The sequence below is a fragment of the Chiloscyllium plagiosum genome, unplaced genomic scaffold (genome assembly GCF_037043375.1).
Source record: "Chiloscyllium plagiosum isolate Xiang-an unplaced genomic scaffold, Cpla_swu_hap1 HiC_scaffold_15, whole genome shotgun sequence".
Lineage (NCBI taxonomy): Eukaryota > Metazoa > Chordata > Chondrichthyes > Orectolobiformes > Hemiscylliidae > Chiloscyllium > Chiloscyllium plagiosum.
This window is the reverse complement of record NW_028270153.1, coordinates 1,869,672-1,883,775: the sequence shown is the minus strand read 5'-3', so window position 1 is coordinate 1,883,775 and position 14,104 is coordinate 1,869,672. Positions and strand designations below refer to the sequence as shown.

The 14,104-nt window shown below is 44.0% G+C and overlaps 1 protein-coding gene across 2 annotated transcripts in view; it reads right to left on the bottom strand.

Moving 5' to 3' along the window:
• ergic3 (ERGIC and golgi 3) overlaps positions 1 to 14,104 on the bottom strand; it is a 71,795-nt gene that overhangs the window by 40,209 nt on the left and 17,482 nt on the right. The window contains exons 7-10 of one of the 2 annotated variants that reach the window (XM_087994662.1): positions 12,940 to 12,997; positions 10,211 to 10,225; positions 1,434 to 1,465; positions 89 to 185 (exon numbers count right to left, since the gene is read on the bottom strand). In XM_087994662.1, coding sequence (XP_087850788.1) covers positions 89 to 185; positions 1,434 to 1,465; positions 10,211 to 10,225; positions 12,940 to 12,997 — 202 coding nt within the window. The remainder of the gene's footprint in view (positions 1 to 88; positions 186 to 1,433; positions 1,466 to 10,210; positions 10,226 to 12,939; positions 12,998 to 14,104) is intronic. The other variant, XM_087994663.1, reaches the window with a different exon arrangement.

Here is a 14,104-nt window from a genome sequence, read left to right as displayed (position 1 = left end):
GTCACTCACTGGAGACAAGAGTCTTAAACTTGCAAATGATATTCTTTCAACCCAACCTTGTGTTTCCCTGCAGGACTGTCCCACTTACCTTGTTGTGCTGTGATATTACTTCCATCCAGCGGATTCACAATTCCTGGATAATCACTCCCAAAGGACAGGTGTCGGATATAGTGAGTCATGTTTATCTGAAGGGGAAGAGAAGTAGAACGTGTTGTTCGAAAACTGTATTTCACAACAGGATGCTTTTCTAGATATGTCCCAGTGAACAGCCCCATAAACCTTTATAGAGACTGAATGATCCATGTAATCACTCCATCAACTGTGGACTTGACTTTAGGTGCTTCGGCCCTCAGCTCTGGAATTCTCCCTCAAACCTACCACTTCAGCTTTTTTGGAATCCTGCTTAATAACACGTGGTTTGGTATCAATTCTGTTCAACAAACACCTCCTGTGAAGCATCTTGGAATGTTTCGTGGTACTTCGATGCAAGTTGCTGTTCAAGGATATTGAGTAAATTCCAGTATTGAACCAATGTTATAAAGGTGTAAAGTTAATCACAAGCAGCGATTCTTCATTCCAGATCATCAGTTGTATACTCAGAATTTGGAAAGAACTCTCAAAAGCCAAATCATAGAATCCTTACAGTGTGAAAACAGGCCATTTGGCCCAGAGGAGGTAAAAACAATGACTGCAGATGCTGGAAACCAGATTCTGGATTAGTGGTGCTGGAAGAGCACAGCAGTTCAGGCAGCATCCAAAGAGCAGCGAAATCGACGTTTCGGGCAAAAGCTCTTCATCAGGAATAACAGGCCCAGAGTTCACACTGATCCTCCAAAGAGCATCCCAACCAGACCCATCCCCCTACCCTATACCTGTAAACTTGCATTTCCCATGGCTAATCCACTTGGCCTGCACATCTTTGGACTGTGGGAGGAAACCCATGCAGACATAGGGAGAATGTGCAAACTCCACACAGAGAGTCGCCTGAGGGGGATCAAACCTGAGTCCCAGGAGCTGTGAGGCAGCGGTGCTAACCACTGAACCAATGTGTCACCCTTTACAGGATGGTATTGAATTTGAGACATTGGGTAAAAACCGAGAGCTTGATGTATGAGGGACTCCACCATTCCAAAAACCTGATGACAATCCCAGACCATCTGCACCTTGACTTCATTTCCTCATTTTTGATCCAAAGTGGATGATCTCTCACTTTCCCATGTTTAAAACTCATCTGTGTCCCTTTGCAATTTTCTGCTTCCATCTGTGCTACTTGTAGAGACAGTATAAACCTTTTGAAATGTTTTTAATTTCATCACATAGCAAAAAAAAATTGTACTTGTCTAATGAGTTGAGATTTAATGTTCAAGGTGAAACATAAATCAGTATTTAATAGGTTAATATAAAGCATTCCATGAGATTGCAGCAATACCTACATTGTCCAATCCAAAGGTTTGCAGGTCATGAACTGATTGAAAAAGGGGAGAAAAAAATTAGAAACAATATTTAACAACATGACTTTTTTAAAAACAATTTACAGTAGGAACATTGCATAGTGGTTCTCTTATTAAACTACTAAATCAACAGCTTGGAGTAACAATCCAGGCATGAGTTCAGATTCCACTATGGGAGCTGGGGACTTTAAATTCAGTTAATTGAATAAATACAGAATAGAAATGTAGTGTAAACAATGGTAACCACATCACAACAGTTCTATTTCAGCAAATCCTTTCACAGATAGAAATCTGATGTCCTTACCAGATAGGGTCTACATATGATGCCAGACCCACAGAAACATGACCTTTAATTGCCTCTGTCATTCAGTTGTACCAAACTACTATTACAATCGAGAAGAATGAAGTTAACAATGACACAACACTAGGTTATAGTCCAACAGATTTACTAGGAAGTATGAGCTTTTGAAGTGTCATCAGGTAGCTGTGGAGCAGAATCATAAGGCAGAGAATTTATAGCAAAGGATCACAGTGTCATGCAACTGAAACAGTATATTAAACAAATCTAGACTGTTTTAAATTTTTCATATTTTAGAATGGGTCGCAGATTTTGGTTAATCAATATGTGAATCCCAGAACTTAACTTAAGGTATTATAAAAAAAGTGTGACATTTCAGCTCAGACAATGCATTAAAAGTGTGAGGTTAGAGCCTGTCTGTGTCCCAATGTTGAGTCAGACGGGTTCTATTTCCGAAGTAGGAATTTATAAAATGTTACGTGGATTGACTGCAGATTGTATGCTTTTTGAGCAAATTAGAATGTTTCTTCAAATACAATACTGCACATACAGATTCACCCCATAGACTTTATGTGTGGTTGTGTGCATGTGAGAGAGAGAGAGAAAAAATACAGTGTCATGGGTCATCTGTAGGATGACATGAATACAAGGTCCCAGTTGAGGCCATCCTCATGGGTACTGAACCTGGCTATCACCTTTTGCTCGGTCACTCTGCGTTGTTGCGTATCCCGAAGTCTGTCTTGGAGGATGGTCACCTGAAGATCTGAGGCCGAATGTCTCTGACCACTGAAGTGTTCCCCAACTGGGAGGGAACATCTCCATACGGTGATTGTTGCGCAGTGTCCATTCATCCATTAGCATGGCATCTGCTACGTCTCACCAATGTACATACCTCAGGGCATCCTTGCCTGCAGCATATGAGATAGACAACATTGGCTGAGTCAAATGAGTACCTGCCATATACACAGTGGGTAGTGTCCCCATATGTAATGGTGGTATCCATGTTGACACTCTGAAACGTCTTGCCATGACAGGGTTGTATGGTGTTGTGGTTGATGTTTTAATGAAAGCTGGGCAATTTGCTGCGAACAATGATCTGTTTAAGGTTTGGTGGTTGTTTAAAGGCGAGAAGTGGAGGAGTGGGGAAGGTCACGGTGACATGCTCATCCTCATCGATAATGTGTTGCAGGCTGTAAAGAAGAACATGGCGTCATTTTTTCGCTTCCGTACAACCCTGTCATGGCAACCACTGCAAGATGTGTCAGAGTGCGACATGCATACTACCATTACACATGGGAACACTGCCCACTATGTATGTGGGAGGTACTCGTGTGACTTGGCCAACGTTGTCTATTTCATACACTGAAGGCAAGGAAGCCCTGAGGCATGGTACGTTGGCAAGATCAAATAGACACTACGACAACAGATAAATGGACACTGTGCAACAATCGCCAGACAGGGCTGTTCCCTCCCAGTCAAAGAACATTTCAATGGTCCGGGACATTCGACATCGGATCTTCGGGTGACTGTCCTCCAAGGTGGACTTAAGGATACACAACAATGCAGAATGGCCGAGCAGAAGCTGATAACCACGCTCAGTACCCATGAGAATAGCCTCAATTGGGACCTTCGGGTTCATGTCACATTACAGATGACCACTACACTATACACACTTATCACACACACACAGACCCTCTCTTATACAGACACATAACCCCTCCCACACAAACACCCTCTCAGACTTATACTCTGTCACAGTCATGCACACGCGCAAGCACACTCACTCTCTCTCACACTCATGCACACGCGCAAGCACACTCACTCTCTCTCACACTCATGCACACCCACATAAGTCTATGGGGTGAATTTGCATTTGCAGATACATTCTATTTTGCTCCAAAAGAGCACAATCTGCAGTCAATCAATATAATGTTCTATATATTCCTATTTTAGAAATCGAACCAGTCTGACTCAAGATTGGGATACAGACAGACTCTAACCACATACCTTGAAGCATTGTCTGAGTTGAGGTGTCACTTTTTTTTTAATAAAACCTTAAATTATCTTGAGAATGTGGCTTAAAAGAAGTTCTTGGATTTACATATTAATGAACCAAAACTTGCAACCCATTCCAAAAGATGAAAGACTTAACAGCAATCTAGGTTTGTTCAAAGTTTCATTTCAGCTGCATGGTGCTGTAATCTTTTGCTATAAATCCTGTTCCATAGTTACCTGATGAAGGAGCAGCACTCCGAAAGCTTGTACTTCCAAATAAACCTCACATGTCAAATTTGGGAGGATTGTCAAATTCGGGACAACTGTCCCATGGACTAGTCAAACAACAGAATCAGAAAATAAGGGGATGAAATCATGTTGTCACAGCGAGGATACCTTCCGTTATGTGCCATGGTGTTAAATAGGATAGATTCAGAACAGATCTAACTGTTGAAACTGCACATCCATGAGACACTATAGGCGATCAGCACAACAGAATATTGGACCACACATATTCCTCACATCACCATTAAGCTGTGGGAAATCAACCAAGGTTCAATACAACATCCTCATTCTCAATGGGGTGTCAGCAAGCTAGTGTAAAAAGACAAGGTTATAACAATTACAAATATTATATCAGTTGAGATGAAAATACATCTTGATCTCTTCCTGAGCCGTACACCATCAAGTCAATTTCCACCAAATTCTATTCAATCCATATGATAGCAGGAAATGGCTAAGGGTCGTACCAATATCCCAGCTATATTTGAGGACTAGTGACCACAAATTAGCTGTGCTCCTAGTCAACCTGTTCCAGTACAGCTACAATATCTGCAACCACCAAAATGTAGAAAATTGCCCAGTTATATCATGTGTGCAGAAAGCAGGACAAATCTTATTGGCCAATTACTTCCCCATCAATCATACAGTCAGAAATGAACAGCATGGAAACAGACCCTTGGGTCCAGCTCGTCCATGCCAATCAGATATCCTAAATTAATCTAGTCCCACTTGATAGCAGTTGGCCCATAGCCGTTTAGACCCTTCCTAATTATATGGCCATCCAGATGCTTTTTAAAATCTATAGTAAATTGTGATCAGTAATGAAAAGGGGCTGCTGTCAGAGGAATCAAGCAGAACTTAATCAATAACAGCCCACTCAGTGATATTCAGTGGCTTTTGCAGCAAATACTTAACTCCAGACCTCATTACAGCCTTGGTTCAATCCAAACATGGAGGAAAACACAGAATTCCAGAGACAAGAGTGTGGCATTGAGGAATCCAGCGAAACTGAAGTCAATGAGGGAAAACTTCCCACTGGCTGAAGACAAATCCAGCACAAAGGACGATGTTGCCAAAAGCTGTTGAATCAAAATCCTGGAACTCAACATCTAACCATATTGTGGGTGTACCTAAGCCACGTCAACTGCGTAAAAAAAAATCACACCACACCAGGTTATAGTCTAACAGGTTTATTTGGAAGCACAAGCTTTCAGAGCGCTACTCCTTCATCAGGTGGTTGTGGAGTATAAAATCGTAAGAGACAGAATTTATAGCAAAAGTTTACAGTGTGATGTTACTGAAATTATATATTGAAAAAGACCTGGATTGTTTGTTAAGTCTCTCATCTTTTAGAATGACCATGTTGGTTTCAGTTCTTTCATATGTAAATCCCAGAACTTTTTAAAAGTTACATACTCAAATAAACTTTAACACTACCGCAGGGATCAGTGCTGGGACCGCAGCTTTTTACAATATATATTAATGATATAGAAGATGGTATTAATAGTAACATTAGCAAATTTGCTGATGATACAAAGCTGGGTGGCAGGGTGAAATGCAAGGAGGATTTTAGGAGATTACAGGGTGACCTGGGCAGGTTAGGTGAGTGGACAGATGCATGGCAGATGCAGTTGAATGTGGATAAATGTGTGGTTATCCACTTTGGTGGCAAGAACAGGAAGGCAGATTACTACCTAAATGGAGTCAAGTTAGGTAAAGGGGCAGTACAAAGAGATCTGGGTGTTCTTGTACACCAGTCAATGAAGGCAAGCATGCAGGTACAGCAGGTAGTGAAGAAAGCTAATAGCATGCTGGCCTTCATAACAAGAGGGATTGAGTATAAAAGCAAAGAGGTTCTTCTGCAGCTGTACAGGGCCCTGGTGAGACCGCACCTGGAATATTGTGTGCAGTTCTGGTCTCCAAATTTGAGGAAAGACATTCTGGCTATTGAGGGAGTGCAGCGTAGCCACGAGGTCAATTCCTGGAATGGCGGGACTATCTTATGTTGAAAGATTGGAGCGACTGGACTTGTATACCCTTGAGTTTAGAAGACTGAGAGGGGGTCTGATTGAGACATATAAGATTATTAAAGGATTGGACACTCTGGAGGCAGGAAACATGTTTCCGCTGATGGGTGAGTCCCGAACCAGAGGACACAGCTTAAAAATACAGAGTAGACCATTTAGGACAGAGATGAGGAGAAACCTCTTCACCCAGAGAGTGGTGGCTGTGTGGAATGCTCTGCCCCAGAGGGCAGTGAAGGCCCAGTCTCTGGATTCGTTTAAGAAAGAGTTGGATACAGCTCTCAAGGGTTATGGAGATAAGGCAGGAACAGGATACTGATTGAGGATGATCAGCCATGATCATATTGAATGGTGGTGCAGGCTCAAAGGGCAGAATGGCCTACTCCTGCACCTATTGTCTATTGTCTAATAGGTGCCATGTTGGCCCAGATAATGCATTGAAGGTGTGAGGTGACCTGTGTGGGGATGCCTGTGCCCCAATGTTCAGACTGATTCTAATGTAAAAAAGGGTTCATGTCACACTACAGGTGACCCCACTGCACTATTGCACTACACACAAATAGATGGAGAGACACAGACACTCCTACAGATACCCACACACTCCTAAAGACTCACTCATGCAGACCTTCTCTCATATGCTCACACACGCACCCTCTCACAGACCTATACCCCTTTACACTCTCACACGTTCACACACACTCTGACAGACACTCATCCCCCGCCCGCCCCCCCCCCCCCCAAACACACACACACAAGTTTGTGGAGTGAATTTATACTTGCATTTCATTTTGCTCAAACCTGCATGAATCCATGTGAGAGCCTATAAATCCCTTTTTTAGATTAGAATCAGTCTGAACATTTGGGCACTGACAGCCTCACACAGGGCACCTCACACCTTCAATGCATTATCTGTGCTAACATGGCACCTGTCGTTAAAGTTCACTTGAGAATGTAACTTTAAAAATGCTCTGCAATTTACATATGAAAGAACTGAAACCAACATGGTCATTCTAAAAGATGAGAGACTTAACAAACAATCCAGGTCTTTATCAATATATAATTTCAGTTAATGCATACTGTAAACTTTTGCTATAAATTCTGTGACTTACAATCTTATACTCCAAAAACACCTGAAGGAGCAGCGCTCTAAAAGCTAGTGCTTCCAAATAAACTTGTTGGACTATAACCTGGTGTTGTGTGATCTTAATCTTGTACATCCCAGTCTCCAAATCACATCAACTGCAGTGGTTTAGGAAGGCAGTTTACCACACCATCTCAGAACAATTAGGGATGGGTAATAAATGCTGGCCTAGTTAGTGACACCCACACCCCATCGGAAAAAAATGTGAATGACTAAAAATAAAAGATAATATTCTATAAAACACAAGGACTGTAATTAAAATCTTCTGCAGTTAATCAGGTTCTGGTTGTCCATCTGCATTCCCAGGTGTTAATATTCAAAGAGAGTTACAAACAGCAGGTCTGGCATAATCTGTGGAGAGAACACAGAGTTACTATTTCCAGTCCAGTGACCCTTCTTCAGAAGAATTTTGAACAAGGGTCACTGGATGTGAAACGTTAACTGCGTTCTCTCCACAGATGCTGCCAGTCCTGCAGAGTTTTCCCAGCAATTTCTCTCTTTGCCTCTGATTTCCAGCATCCACAGTTCTTTGCTTAGTTTTGTTTAGGGAGAGAGATATTTGCTGTCAACTTGGTGAACAGTGTCCAATAACCAATGGGAAGCATTTCATTTCGATTGGAAAAGAATCTGTTTAATTATTGTACATAAGCAAGCTTGTTATTTCTTTGCAGCCATTCTGAGTTATTTAATATCCATTTATCTCTGCTGTTAATATCAGTTAATTCATGTATAAATATCCCTGAAACAGGCATCAGCAGTAAAAGCCACAAGCATTAGTAACAACACTGCAAAACAGGCTTTTAAAATCAAAGTTAAAGATCTTGCGCCCATTCTCTCTCAGATACAGTAGCCGTTGTGACACTAATGGTCAGTGGCTTAGCACAATAATACAAACACTGTAGCTACAAAAGCAGGTCAGAGGCTAGGAATCCTGGAGTGGCTCCCAACTTCCCAAAGGTGGTCTACCATCTGCAAGGTACAAGAGTGTGATGGAATACTCCCCACTTGCCTGGATGGATGCAGCTCCAACAACACTCAAGTAGTTTGACACAATCTAGGATGAAGAAGTCTGCTTGACTGACACCACATCCACAAGTGTCCACTCCCTCCATCGTTTACACACAGTAGTAGCAGTGTGTACTATCCACAAGATGGCCTGCATAAATTTCTAAAGGCTCATGACTGAGCACCTTCCAAACCCATAACCTATTCAATCCAGAAGACAAGGGCAGCAGATAAATGGGAACACCGCCCCCTGCAGGTTCCTGTCCAACCCACTCTCCATCCTGACCTGACAATATATCACCGTCCTTTCACTGTTGCTGGGTCAAAATCCTGGAACTTCCAGCAGCATTGTGGGTGTACTTGTACCAAATGGACTTCAACAGTTCAAGAAGACAACTCACCACCACCTTCTCAAGGACAGCTGGGAACAGACAATAAATACTGTCCAGCCAGTGACACACTCATCACTCGAATGAAAAATATATATTTGCCCTTAATTTAGCATCTTACAGGAATGCCATTTCCAATATACCTACCAGTACTGTATCCCACTGTGATACACAACAACGCTGTAACCATCAGCACTGTACCTGTGTTAAAAGGCCATAAGATATGGGAGCAAAATGAGGCCATTCAGCTCAGTGAGTCTGCTCCACCATATCATGGCTAATACATTTCTCAAAGCCATTCTCCTGCCTTCTCCCCACAACCCTTGATCCTCTTTCCAAGCAAGAACCTACCTATTTCTGACTTAAAGACACTCAATGACGTGGACACCACAGTCCTCTGAGGGCCACAGAGTCTCTGGCTGAAAAAATTCCTCATCTCCGTTCTAAAGGATCATCCCTTCACTCTGAGGCTGTGCCCTCGGGTCCTAGTCTCTCTTACTAATGGAAGCATCTTCCCCATGTTCATTCTATCCAGGCTTCTCTGTATTCTGTAACTTAAAATCAGATTCCCCTCTCGTCCTTCTGAACTACATCGAATACAGACCCAGAGTCCTTATACTCTTCCCTCATACGAGAAAGCCCTTCACCCACAGGAACATTCTTGTAAACCTTCTCTGGACCCATTCGAAGGCTAGCACATCTTTCCTTAAATAGTTAAAAATCACACAACACCAAGTTATAGTCCAACAGATTTAAGTGGAAGCACTAGCTTTCGGAGTGCTGCTCCTTCATCAGCTTCCGAAAGCTAGTGCTTTCAATTGAACCTGTTGAACTGTAACCTGGTATTATGTGATTATTAACTTTTTACACTCCAGTCCAACACCAGCATCTCCAAATCATGACTTTCCTTAGATACAGTCAGACTGATACCCACCAGTCTCGTACCTATGCCTTAGTAATAGATCTGTCCCTCCACTACTGAACCCAGTGTTAGTGACAGACATGTCCCCACCAGTACTGTACCCCAGAGTTACACTGTGACAGACCTGTCCTCACCAGTACTGTACCCCAGTGTTACACTGTGACAGACCTATCCCCACCAGTACTGTACCCCAGTGTTATACAGAGACAGACCTGTCCCCATCAGTACTGTACCCCAGTGTTATACAGTGACAGACATGTCCCCACCTGTACTGTACCCCAGTGTTATACAGTGACAGACATGTCCCCACCTGTACTGTACCCCAGTGTTATACAGTGACAGACATGTCGCCACCAGTACTGTACCCCAGTGTTATACGTTAGCAGATCTGTATCCAGAACTAGTGTTACATAATTAATCATCTTTTTGGTTTACAGGACAGAAACATGATGGTGATTTTCAGGTCAGTGACACAGTGAAAATCCATCCACCTGCCCATTTGGTCTACTGAATTCTCAGCACATTCTACAGATTCATGCAACGTGATCATGATTAATACAAAGCATAGCCAGGAACTAGACAGAGCAAATGGGCTTCAGCAAAAGACAGTGTTTAACAGGCATTCCAACAAATCAGGTTTTACAAGATGGGGAGAACTATTAAAGGCATGTAGAGGGAACAGAATCGAGAATTAGTCACTTACTCTCAACAGCATGGACTGCAAGGAAGAAAAGAAACAATTTTTAAAAGTAGGGAAGCATCATTGGGCAATCACACAGAAAATCTGACTGTTTCTTGGAGAATGCAGGTAGAATCACACAGGTGTAAAATACTGGGGAACATACAGAATCAGACAGAGCTTGGAGCTTTTGCTAAGTCCACAATTAGTCTGTATCACAGATAAAGTCACCCCTACCCTTGAATCGCTCGTCAGTTTCCCCTTTCTAACTCAGTTCCTCACGTGTGCAATCTGAGGAAAATACTCCCTGTCCTCAGCCTTTAGCTCACTATTTGAAGCATTACTTGTGGCTGTTGATAGATTCAATCACACCCTTACCTGATGCTCAGCCCCAGTGAAATATTTGTTATTAAATCGGCTTATTCCTCTGCTACCATCTCCACTCCCTAAAGTCTGAGGGAACACAAATTTGGAAGGAAGGTGGTTAACTAGCTTGGCCATTCCCTATCCGATTTAATTGGACAAATCGGATGTAACATTTTGGTTCTGCTAAAACCGTTCACTGCTTCAGGATCAGTTAGGAATGCAATGACAATGACTTGCTCCACTTCACTCTAGGTTGTCTTTGTAAACCTGCCACTCCTTCACCATCCACCATCCATTACAATGAAGTCTTGAGCTCCTTAGTTACAAACATAGAGACCATTAGATTAGATTAGATTACATTACAATGTGGAAACAGGGCCTTCGGCCCAACAAGTCCACACCGACCCGCCGAAGCGTAACCAACCCATACCCCTACATTTACCCCTTACCTAACACTACGGGCAATTTAGCATGGCCAATTCACCTGACCTGCACATCTTTGGATTGTGGGAGGAAACCGGAGCACCCGGAGGAAACCCACGCAGACACGGGGAGAACGTGCAAACTCCACACAGTCAGTCGCCTGAGGCGGGAATTGAACCCGGGTCTCTGGCGCTGCGAGGCAGCAGTGCTAACCACTGTGCCACCGTGCCGCCCACAAGTTCAGCTTTCTGTTGGTCCTATGGGTTAGTGGAAGGGAGAGACCAAATGTTCTTTCCCCAAAACTTCCCTGTCCTCGCCCTGAAACTCTTATGTTTCTCTTCCATCTCCCTTTATCCCCACTGCAAAGTCATCTTATCCACGAGTCCCACCTCTTGCTTCTTTGATCTGATCAAACAGGTGACCACTCAACTTCCCCTCCTACTGCCATGGATATTAATGGATATTGTCAACAGCTCTCTTCCCCCAAATACTGTGCCCTTCTTAAATATTCTGCTATTACCATCTGTCTCTTCAAATATCCATTAACAACTTTCTATCCTTGCAAACTACCACTCCATCATCACCTTCTCATTTATCTCCAATCTTTCACTGTGTTGTCATTTCATTAATACAAATCCATGTTTCCCTGAACTCCCTCGATTCTGTCCCTGACATAGGACCAAAAGGCTCAAGTAGAATGCTACATCACCATGCAAATTACCCTTTCTCATCCTGTCTGCAACCCTCTCCCGTCCCATCCAGCTCGGTGGGACTGCTCTCAGCTGGTCTTTCTTGTCTTTCAATGTCAGCCTGAAAATGCCTTGCTATGGTTTCCCTCAGTTACAGCTGCTATCCTCCAAGACAAACCCTTGGCACCAGCTAATCCTCACTGACATATTGCCAGTCAGCTATAGATAAAAATAGAAAATAGGAGTCTATCGATCCCATTCCACATTCAATATGATCATGGCTGATCTCTTTTGCCCCATATCATTTGATTCCTTTATCCCGAAGAACTACATTATCTCCTTCTTGAAAACACTCAATATTTTGGCTTCAACCACTTTCTGTGACAGAGAATCCCACAGGCTCCCCCACTCTCTGGGTGAAGACACTTCTGATCTCCACCAAAAGCACACCAGACTCCATATGTGTGCTGATATCAGGCAGCTGTAGCTCAGCATGACCTCCCTTCTCGGTCTCATTTCTCATTCTGCTCGTCGGACATATACTGGATAAGACAACATTTCTAAATTACGTGCTGAGAAAGTCATAGTTTTCGGTCTCCAGCACAAAGTCTGTTCACTAGACACTGACTCTACCCCTCAATCTGGCACTGTCTGACGCTGAACTAGACAATGCAATCTATCTGATCCCAAGCAGAATCCAAATCCATAAGCAGTCCATCATCAAAATTCAATCTCCGCAATATGTCCATCCCTACCTGCCTCAGTTCATCTCCTTACACTCTCATTCATGCTCATATTCTAACCCTTACAGTCCTGCTGTCTCATTTTGCCGGGCTCACTGACCAACAAAAACACAAACTGATGATGACACATTGTGTTCAAACACATCTATCGTGCCTGCCCTCCTTATCTCTCTATTGTTCTCTGAACCAACAACACTTTGTGTTCCTCCAATTCCAGCCTATTGGTTTTAGCAATTTTAATTGCTATTCATTGATAGACATGCTCCTAGCCTTATGGCCTTGGGCTCTGAAGTTCCCTTGCTAATCCTTGCACTGAATTATAAAATCTTTTGATACTTTGGCTCTTGTGCTTCAGGTGACCCAATGCAGTAAAGCACCTTCGTGAAGCCGTCAATAAACGTAACTTGTCCTTCTTTAAATAATTACTTCAAACCCCCTTTCCAAACATTACCCCAGCCCCCAAACTGTTGCAAACACATCCACTCACATTCCCGACCTAAAATCCCTTTAGGGGGATTCAGTACTATCTTACCATGGACATGTGACTGCTGAAAACTTTTCCCAGGAGCAAAATGGAAATTCCCTGCCACCTAACAAGAAATAAAAAGATAGGAGATAGTTTAAAAAAATGCAATTCATATTGAACCATAGAACCCTTGTGTCCTCAGTAACCAACAGCAAACCACAGAGCTCTCCCGTCCACAATAACCAACAGCTGACCACACCACCCTCCCGTCCACAATAACCAACAGCTGACCACACCACCCTCCTGTCCCCAATAACCAACAGCTGACCACACCACCCTCCCGTCCCCAATAACCAACAGCTGACCACACCACCCTCCCGTCCCCAATAACCAACAGCTGACCACACCCCCTCCCGTCCCCAATAACCAACAGCTGGCCACACCACCCTCCCGTCCCCAATAACCAACAGCTGGCCACACCACCCTCCCGTCCCCAATAACCAACAGCTGACCACACCACCCTCCCGTCCCCAATAACCAACAGCTGACCACACCACCCTCCCGTCCCCAATAACCAACAGCTAACCACACCACCCTCCCGTCCCCAATAACCAACAGCTGACCACACCACCCTCCCGTCCCCAATAACCAACAGCTGACCACACCACCCTCCCGTCCCCAATAACCAACAGCTGACCACACCACCCTCCTGTCCCCAATAACCAACAGCTGACCACACCACCCTCCCGTCCCCAATAACCAACAGCTGACCACACCACCCTCCCGTCCCCAATAACCAACAGCTGACCTCACCCCCTCCCGTCCCCAATAACCAACAGCTGGCCACACCACCCTCCCATCCCCAATAACCAACAGCTGGCCACACCACCCTCCCGTCCCCAATAACCAACAGCTGACCACACCACCCTCCCGTCCCCAATAACCAACAGCTGACCACACCACCCTCCCGTCCCCAATAACCAACAGCTGACCACACCACCCTCCCGTCCCCAATAACCAACAGCTGACCACACCACCTTCCCGTCCCCAAGAGCCAACAGGTGACCACAACCACCCTCCCGTCCCCAATAACCAACAGCTAACCACAGAGCCCTCCAGTCCACAATAACCAACAACTGACCACACCACCCTCCCATCCCCAATAACCAACAGCTGACCACACCACCCTCCCGTCCCCAATAACCAACAGCTGATCACACCACCTTCCTGT